At 36.4% G+C, this 10311-nt stretch overlaps 1 protein-coding gene across 1 annotated transcript in view; it reads left to right on the plus strand.

Moving 5' to 3' along the window:
* Positions 1-7708, plus strand: part of NRG3 (neuregulin 3) — an 877186-nt gene extending 869478 nt beyond the window's left edge. Inside the window, exon 9 of the mRNA XM_034776411.1 lies at positions 4643-7708. Within this exon, the coding sequence (XP_034632302.1) occupies positions 4643-5150 (508 nt within the window). The 3' untranslated portion in view covers positions 5151-7708. The remainder of the gene's footprint in view (positions 1-4642) is intronic.
* The last annotated feature ends 2603 nt before the right edge of the window (positions 7709-10311 follow it).

Here is a 10311-nt window from a genome sequence, read left to right on the forward strand (position 1 = left end):
ATACATGTGATTCTTTGATTTCCTTTCTATCATACTGTTTTGTTCATTAATTTGATTTTATTAAAATGAACTCTTCAAAAAACAATGTACCAAGTCTTTGCAAAGCATGGTGCAGTAGGTTGAAAAAAGTGTCTGGGGTTGTTGTTTTTTGGAGCAAAATCATACAAATGGTTTACATTTTAAAAAATGACAATTTTTGTGTGATGTGTTTTGATTTTTTAGTGTTTTGTTTTGTTTTATTTTTAAATCTCTTGTTCTTTGGAGTTTCAGCCTGGACCAAACACAAAGGTACAAACACAGTGACAAAAACCCATTTCTGATCCCCAAAAAGATACCAGAAATCTCACAGTATTGCTATTCCCTTGAGATTTCCAGTCCAATTGACTGTAGCTCTCACAAGGAAGTCGATTCCTGCAAAAATGTTTGTTAAGCATTTCCCCCCCAAGTTTTCCAGATAAATATTTGAACTTTTGATTGCATAGCAAACTCTACAGTGTACTCTGCATCTTCTGGGGCTCATTCATCAGCAGTTCTGACTACAGGTTAGACAGAGATTGCACATTCATCTTTGGCAAAGGAGAGCTTTTATAATTGCTTATACCAGGCTACACAAATGTACTCCATCTTCTGAATTTTCTTGTCTTTTCTTGCTTGGGGAAAAGTGTTTGCTGCTTTCAAGAAATGCCAGGTCTCATGATTTGAAATAGGCCCCGACAGTTTAGCATTTGTTGAGCAGAGTTAATATCGGTTGATTAATTAGTGCACCCCGCTAATTAAATAGTAGAGAAACCTGTTCTAAATTAGATCCATAAACAAACAAAGCATCTCCAGGCCATTCACATCCCCAGAGACTGACTGTGGTCTGAGGGTGACAGTTTATTTTTGATTAAGTGACCAGCATTTTGACTGCAGGTTATTCAGGTGACAGCTTTTTTACATTTCAGGATATTAACTGTTACGGGGTGTATGGAATCCTGCTGTGTGTGTGTGTGTGTGTGTGTGTGTGTATACACACACACAGAAATGATGCCTTGTGTGTGCATATTTATAATGCCTAATCCAAAGACCACTAAAGTCAATGGAAATATTCTCCTTCGTCTCCCCGGGTTTTGGCTCAAACCCAAGATCTAGAGCTAGTTTGCTGTAAAGTTATTTGTACTGTGCAGAAGATAACCCATTTCAAATGTAGTTCTGCCAACTTATTTTGTATTAAAATAAGATAAAATATATCTTAAAATGTGTCTGGATTTGGAGAGGGTAGCATACTATGTTTTGTTCAATTTTATTCTCACTCAGCACCCCAAGAATTACACAAATAAAACAAGTAATTATTATTACTTATTTTAAATGTTTATTAATTTCTTCTTGTGACTCTGTTTAATCAAAGGAGGGGAAGAGAGGAAGGGAGTTGCATTCCAGAAACACAAAAAAGTAAATATAAAATGAGTTTATTTAGGAAGATAATAAGTATTTTCTTTAAGGGAAAGTTGTTTAAAACGTATCATTCTGTATCTTTATAATAATGCCCTATATTCTGTGATTGCTCTGGGTCTAGTTCTGCTCCCAATAAAATCAGTAAAATTTTGTTTGCTGTTTCAAGAGCAGGATCCAGCCCCTACACAAATGAAAGTTGAGCCTCACTTGTTCAAATCTTATTTCCCTACTATTTCCCTGCATCTGCTCACCCACAAATTGAATGCTTTAGTCCAGCTTTGATCCTTGATTGAAAACCACATGGACACCAGGGAGGGATAGCTCAGTGGTTTGAGCATTGGCCTGCTAAACCCAGGGTTGTGAGTTAAATCCTTGAGGGGGCCATTTAGGGATTTGGAGATTTAGTTGGGGATTGGTCCTGCTTTGAACAGGGGGTTGGACTAGATGACCTCCTGAGGTCCCTTCCAACCCTGATATTCTATGATTCTATGAATTTCCAGTGCAGGATCAGAACATCTGCTTGTACTTAAGGAGGATCCATGGAAATGTGCTGAGCATTAAACGTGTTTGCCATTTTGGGGGTCAAAATATCATGACTTGAGTCCATATTATGGAGTTGGCAAATTTTAACATTTTCATATCAATATCTGAGTTCATACTTGCTTATGCTAGCGTATCATCACTAGATGTGAAATTCATTAAAAGAATTCACTCCCTTCATTTGCAGGGTGCAGCCCAGAAAGTATATTTAGGGGCTGAATTATCAATACAAATGAATAATGCAACTGATGAGATCACTCCGGCTATAGTGATTTGAAAGTTATATGGTAAACAAATGCAAAGGAAGCAAGAGTGGGCACAAGTCAACAGGTCTGCACTGTTTTGTTTTGTTTTTATTTATTTATTAAGATGTCCTCTCTACAGATGTATTTCTTTGATCAATATTTAATATTGATTCTTTGAAATGTGACCTACAAGTGATTTTGATAAATGGACTTGGAAGATGTCTAATTTCATTCTGTTTTTACGTATTTCTTTATCATTTTCCCAAAAGTTGTTTTGCAACTTTCTTTAATACTTCCACTGTGAAACACAAAAGATACTTCATGTCTTCAAGCAGCATCAGAGTTTGGTCCTTTCTCCCATAATTCCCTGGCATACACAAGGTATCTCAAAAGGCCTTTCAAAATCACCCAGAATGCACTGCTGCTGGTATTGGGCAGGAATCTTTGGGATACAGACCAGAAAGCACTATTGTTAAATCAATTCAGTGTGGTGTTAGTGTAGAGAAAGGGTAGAATTGCAGGACCACTGCAATAACACATGCCGAAGGTGGATATGCTGAATTGTGTATACAAAAATCAATGTGCAATAATCAAGTTAAGTACATTCAATGGAACACTAGTGAACATGTGCTTTAGGGAATCTGTTCTTCTTTTTTATTAGTTCTCTAACTACTCATACCAAATGATGTACTTAAGCCCAAGTGACATGAGTTACTTAAGTACATGGAGTAGTCCTATTCAAGTCAAGATGGTGATTTTTTTACTTCAGTACCTAGTTGAATCTGGACCTTGAAGTGGGAACTCAGAAACCTAGTAAGATTAAATTACATTAGGACCAAATCTTGCTTTCCTTACTCTTGTATAAAGCATGTAAGATTTTGCCTTTATCTTGTATATTTAAATAGTGATGTGATAATGTGACAAATGAAAATGAACTTTCAATAAAGATGTGGGGCCTGAGTCTGATCTCACTTTCTCTGATTTCACTTTAGTAACTCTTGATTTGCCACGTTGTAACTGAGATCAGAATCAAACCCAGAGTCCCTGACAATCATGGCTAATAGGAATATTAACTTATTGTACAAGCAGAGTTGTATTAATGTTTCTTATTAAAAAGAGAGCTGCTGAATTTTGGCATGTCGCTAAGTTTCCAAAGTGATTCAAAACGCACATATTTTCAGTGATGTTTTTCAAGTATTTGCTGCAATTGAAGCTATATTTACACTGCACTCTACTGGTGGTGGCATGTAGGGTATTTATAGCTCCACACCACAGTGAAAAGCAAGCTGCATCCATGCTGTGGTGTGTAGCTACATGTGCTGTGGACGGCTTTGGCAGGGGGGAAGTGATGGGGAAAGGCTTCAGGAACGGGGAGACAGCAGGGCACTACTAAAAATAGCATTGTAGACGGGGGAAGCACTACTTGGGTGTGTAGACAGATGTATAGGATACATACTCTCGGGGTTCAGGTGTGTCTTTACTCACCTAAGCAGTACCTCACCCCCTACATTGCTATTTATACCCATGCTAGGGGTGTGTGCAGTGTACGTACGCTGCCTGCTGCCATGAGGTTTGTGCAGTGTAGATGTACCTTGAAAGTCAGTTTTCATCAGCACAACTGTATCCAACTTAGAAACAAAATGGAAATTTTGGTGAAATTTCACAAAAATGACAGCAGAATTGATGCAATTACATCAAAAGTTTAATTAATGTAGGATCTGGGACGTCTCATTTTTAACAGAGGAATATTTCCTAGAACCCAGTACGGTATCACCAGCGTTGTGCCATATATGACCAAAAAAAGGACCAACTTTAGAAACTTGGGTGCTTGAATAAGTGATCTGATTTTCAGAAGTACTGAGCACTTGCAACTCTCACTGATGTCAATGGGAGTGCAGATCATAAAAACACCTGGGTATGGAGTGCAGGATTGGACTCAGAATGTGTTTATTGAAGTTAATTTCTTTGCACATTCAGAACACTACCAAATTCTAATTCATACCAAAATATCCACGTTTAAAAATATTGATGCTTGAGGAAGGTGGGAATCCGTTTGCCAGATTAGGAATGTAATTATACAACTGCACATTTTATTATAAGTAATTAGTAATACTTAGCTCTCAAAGCACTTTACAAAGGAGGTAAGTAACATTATCCTCATTTTATACCTGGGGAAACTGAGGAAGATAGGGAAGTAACTTGCCCAAAGTCACCAAGCAGGCCAGTGGCAGAGGAGGGTATAGAAAGCAGCTCTGCTGAATTCCAGTCAAGTTCTCTATCCACTACACCACCCCACTTGTGACTAGTCCTTGCTTCAGGAAGATACTTTTTCAGCAGATGTTTCCATTGCTTTCATTAACCTCTCATGTCTGGCTGTCTCATTCAAAATGAAAAAGCTAATTCTTTTTTTATTATTATTTTAGGTATTCATCCACTGGTTTAAAAACTCCTCAGAATACTTCAATAAATATGCAACTGCCTTCACGAGAGACCACCCCCTATTTTAATAATGTGGATCAAAAGGACTTGGTTGGATATTCCGCATCAAGGGCCAACTCAGTTCCCATCATCCCGTCGGTGGGCTTGGATGAAGCCTGCATGCAAATGCAAAATGTTTCTGAAGTAACAGGCATCAAATGGTGCAAAAACTCCTATTCAGCTGAACTTGTCAATGTCAGTGCCCCAGTCAGCAATTGTCTTATAGCAGAACAACAGGAAGTGAAAATATTGCTAGAAACTGTCCAGGAACAGATTCGAATTCTGACTGATGCAAGGAGGTCAGAGGACTATGATCTGGCAAGCACAGAATCAGAGAACAGTGCAAGTGAAAACACAGCGTTTCTGCCCATGAGTCCCATGGCAAAATCGGAACGAGAGGCAAAATTTATCTTAAAAAGCGAAACACACAGAGACTCGGCATTGACCAAGTGACTTTGAGGAGAATGGGGGTCGGGAGAAAAGGATCTGTGCACTCAAAACTTTGCTAAACAGGAAAGGAAGGAAATTAAATACAAATTATTTATATGCATTAATTTAAAAGCATCTACTTAGAAGAAACCAAATAGTCGATCGCCCTCATATCATAGTGTTTTTTAACAAAATATTTTTTTAAGGGAAAGAAAAGTTCCAGGAGGGATAAAGCATACATCTAAAGCTTTTTTGGTTTGGGTTTTTTTTTGGGGGGGAGGGTGTTGTAGTTTTTTCTTTTGCAGAGTTACACATTCAGTTGCAGTTACAGTATGTTTTAGAACTGTCCTGTTTGGCTATTAGAAGGCTTGGGATATGCATATTTTTCAAAAAGGCCAAATTCATTCTTAGACTCTTTGGTTTCAAAGTAGAGCTGTGTTGAACTGTCCACCAGGGATTCATTCTCTGGTGAGCAAGTTCTTCTTGAGTAGCCTCAAATAATACAGGCCCATAATTAGCCCTCCATTCTACCAGTAGCTTGGTCCCAGATTCATAATTTTAAAACAAACCAACATACACACAAGGTCAATCTTTCCTATCTAAATTCTGAAGTATGGTTCCAAGCCATCTAAAATCTGAAGCAACTGTAAAGCCCTGATTCAGCCAGATGCTTAAGCATGTGGCTTCCTTTAAGTACATGAGTAGTCTTAGTGAAGTCAATGGGACAACCCATGACCTTTAAGTTAGCATGTGCTTAAGTATCTTGTTAAATCAGGGCATCAGAGCAGGAGATGCAATGATCGGGTGTTGCTCAGAAACACTGCGCAGCCCCATCTCATTGTGAACTGTGCTTTTTAAGTTTGGATTTTCAGTGAGAAAGGAAAAGAAGAAGAAAAACGTAGTGTGTGTGTGTGTGGTCTGAATTTTCTACCTTTGGGAACTTAAACCACATTATTTTGTCACAAAAATCACAGTATTTTGAAAATGTTATACTTTGAAGACATTTTTGAGCACTCCAAAAGAGCACTTTTAAAATATATTTTTAGTATGGTTTGTTCAGAGATCAGTTGGGGAGATACAATATGATCAATATTCAGCATATATTTGTTCATGCTGTCCTAATTTGTTTCCACGTTCAGTTTTTCCTGTCATTTAATTAAGCATGACTTCCGCTTGTGAACTTTTAAGGCCCCTTTCCTGCAGCTGGTTTGGTACGCGTGGGTCCAGGAATTTGGAAAAACCTGTCTTGAATTTAATGAGGCTGTGCAAGGGCACATGGGCTCCACCAAATAGATCCATTTGGAGAATCAAGGTTTTAGAGAAGGAAGATCATTTCCTGATTGCAGCGTCCCAAGCACTTGCTTTCTTATATTTTCTTTTCTGTTTTCTCCTGTATCCACAGCACATGATATGCCACTAATACAGTGGCCTAAATTCAGTAATGACATATGAACTACTATTTTTAAATACAGTCTGTTTAAATTGTTTGTTTAAAAAATTAATGAACTATAGTAAATAATTACCAAATAGCCTTCCCTATTCAATGCCGGAAGACTGGTTGATTTATTAACAAAATCTACAGTATACACAAAATGTATTCAAATATGTACTCCCTTTACAGCAAGGTAATTGCTAAAGTTATTAGATGTGCCCCAGACTTTCCAGTTCACCATTCTCAAGAGTGAGTTTCCAAAATAGAACAACCGATTGGTCTAGTGCTTTTGTGTGTTGAGTCGGAATAAAGCAATATTTCAACTTCTGTCTATTGAACTGAAGAAAAAAAAAAGCTGAAGGCATATGCCATTTATTTCCCCCCAGTTAGGGCATTAAGGAAAAATTAGTATTCACATAAGAAGTCTTTTTTCTAAAAAAAAGCAAAGTTGATGGAATTGTCTCATTTACACAACTTTCTATGGCTGTAATCTTTGCTGTGTGTTTTCAATAAAAATATATATGAGTGCAAATTATGATTTATGCCCCTGGATGGAGCATCATTGGTTTTGATTCCCTTCTTCAAATGTCACTTGGATACCGCTGGATTTAAGGAACGAATTCCCTGAGTGATGTACCTTATTGTTGATGAAAGCTCCAATCCTGCAATTTCATATGTGTGGGCAATGCCCTGTTCACTTCAGCAGGGCTCCATGTGGGTGCAGCAGGCTGCCTCCACTCATTGAACTACAGGATCAGTACCTAAGATACATATTTCAAAATGAAACCTTTTTAAACTAAGAGAAGTCTGGCCTTATTGCCCCTAAATCCAACTACATTTTGCAATCAGAAAATGCACCCTTTGAAATGTATTGGAAACACACTGCAGGATTTCTGTTGAAGAAAGAGGCAATGCCTTTCTTAAAAGAAAGTGTTAGTTCAACACACTCAAAAGCAGAAACAGTGGAAGAGCAATGTATTGAAAACTGATGGAGTGTCTGATTGAATAATAGATGAAGATCTGAAATGGTGAGAAATCTTCAACTCATGTTAGAGATGCTATCTTGTACTCAGCAAAGGATGTGTGACTGTTATTTGTTACCTGTTCTATTCAGTTTCAGCATGTTTGAATAGAGAGACATTAATACTAACCTTATGATAGACTAGTGTATTATTTGTTAAGAATATCATTTCAGCACTTATTGAAAGTTCTATTGTTTCAAGAGGAAAAAGTTAAAGAAGATATAGACAGGTCACTGTAATATGAATTGTATTTTTCTCTAATCTAAGTGTTTCCCCCTCTATAGTGAATGGAACAAAATTTTCTCTGAGTTCTGACATTTTAATTATGCAGGCTGCAGAAAAGACTTCATAAAGTTTCACTTACACTACTAAAATACTAGCTCATATTTTTGTTCCATACATCCCATTGAACCCAAGTTGCTTAGAAGGGGTGTAAGTCAGTGTAGAATATAGTTTGTGCTAATAAAATTACATCTGTTGTTCAGCTGGGAAACCAAATAATAATCCTCCATGGAAGAAACTCTAAACTCATTGATGTACTCATAAGATAATTGAAATTTACAGCTGCCCTGTAAAGATCAAGTTTAGTTAGGTGTGAAAATTCACACGGGTTGTTACACTTCACCAAACTGGGAAAATAGCTAATTAAATGGTTTGAAATTGACATCTCTTAAGCATACTACTATTGAACAGAATTACAAAATATGGCCATTGTGTGTCCTAGATTTCTTGCTACTAAATAGGTTTTCTTCAAAACAACTCAACAGCCTCCTCCCTGCCCCCTATTAGTAGAGGGGTCCCATAAATCTGAAGTGGGAAATGTGGTGAATATAGACAGACATTTTCACATTGCTTAAAAGTTATTAACCATCGAAAAACTCTTTATAATTTCAATAGGGCTATACTCTGATATCCTAATTCATGTTCAGTATTCCCTTCTTGAATAGCCCCATTAAGTTCAATGAGTCTATTCATGGATAAGGTAGTATTCAAAATGAGTAAGGCTGTCAGAATCTGGCCCTCAGTTAGGGAAAAATCTTAGGTGGCCAGACTCTCAATTGATGTATATTAATCTAGCTCCATTGAAGTCCATTGGAGTGATGCCAACTTACATCAGCTGAGAATCTGGCCCAAAATGATTAATCACACTGTTAAACAATAGAATACCAATTGAAATTTATTAGCGCTGTTAAGCAATTAAAAACATTAATCGTGATTAATCGAGTGATTCAAAAATGATTCACAATTAATCGTGCAATTAATCGTACTGTTAATAATAGAATACTATTTAAATATTTTTGGATGTTTTCTGCATTTTCAAATATATTGATTTTAATTACAAAACAGAATACAAAATGTACAGTGGTCACTTTATATTTACTTTTGACTACAAGTATTTGCACTATAAAAATAACAAGTATTTTTCAGTTCACCTAGTACAAGTGTTGTAGTGCAATCTCTTTATCATGAAAGTTGAACTTACAAATGTACAATTATATACAAAAAAACTTCAGTCAAAAATAAAACAATGTAAAAGTTTAGAGCCTATAAGTCCACTCAGTCCTCCTCCTTATTCAGCCAATCGCTCAGACAAACAAGTTTGTTTACATTTGCAGAAGATACTAATGATAGGTTCTGCTTGATAACAATCCAAAGCAGTGCAGACCAACGCATATTCATTTCCATCTTCTGAGTCAGATGCCACCAGTAGAAGGTTGATTTTCTTTTTTGGTGGTTCAGGTTCTGTAGTTTCCGCATCTTAGAATTAGAGCAAATATTTGTAATAAAAAATAAATATAAAGTGAGCACTCTATATTTTATATTTTGTGTTCTAATTGAAATCAATATATTTGAAAATGTAGAAAACATCCAAAATATTTAAATAAATGGTATTCTATTATTGTTTAACAGTGCAATTAATCATGATTAATTTTCTTAATCACTTGACAGCGCTAATTATTGTGTCTATCCCCCTACAAGGGCTGAATAGTCCCCAGTGAGACCCAGTTCAGCAAAACACTTACACATGGGTTTAACTTTAAATTTTGAAGCCAATGAGACTTAAGCATATGCTCACAGTAATGCATGTATTTAGATGCCTTTTTGAACCACGGCTTAAAAGAAGATCTACGGAAGCTATCAGATAGGGAGTCAAATTCTGCTCTGAGTTAAACGTGATAGTGTAAGTAAGAGTAAAATTTGGCCACATAAAGCAATACTATATTTCATCTTTCCACAAATTCAGTTTACTAGATTTCAAAGGTTCCCATAATTTTTAAAGAAATGGTAACAAATATGTACTAAGGGAGAGTTCTTCCAAAGTATGAATATTGTGATTCAGAATTAAAACTCATAGGATCAGAGCTGTAACAAAGAGTTCAAGTCTGGTCTAAAAATTGGCAGATACCAAAACCAGAGATGGTCTCATAGTAAAGCAGAAATTCCCCTTACATACATATACCTACAAGCAAAAGACTGAAAAAAAGGTTTTTAAGTTGCCCGCTCTTCCTTTCCTTTGTTGCTTTTATCATTCTTTTTTGTACAAGTTTAAATGTTTGCTTTGTTTTATATTTTGAAAATTAGTTTCTGGCCCATCATCTTCAAAACAGCTTAAAAACACAAGTGCTTTCATGTTTGTATTTATTGAAATCAAGGGATTTTTCTTAAATGGTCAGGGACAATGATGCATAAGCTACTGCTCCAAGTATATGATCTTTTTTTTAATTTTTAT

This window comes from Trachemys scripta, chromosome 7 (assembly GCF_013100865.1).
Source record: "Trachemys scripta elegans isolate TJP31775 chromosome 7, CAS_Tse_1.0, whole genome shotgun sequence".
Taxonomy (NCBI): Eukaryota; Metazoa; Chordata; order Testudines; family Emydidae; genus Trachemys; species Trachemys scripta.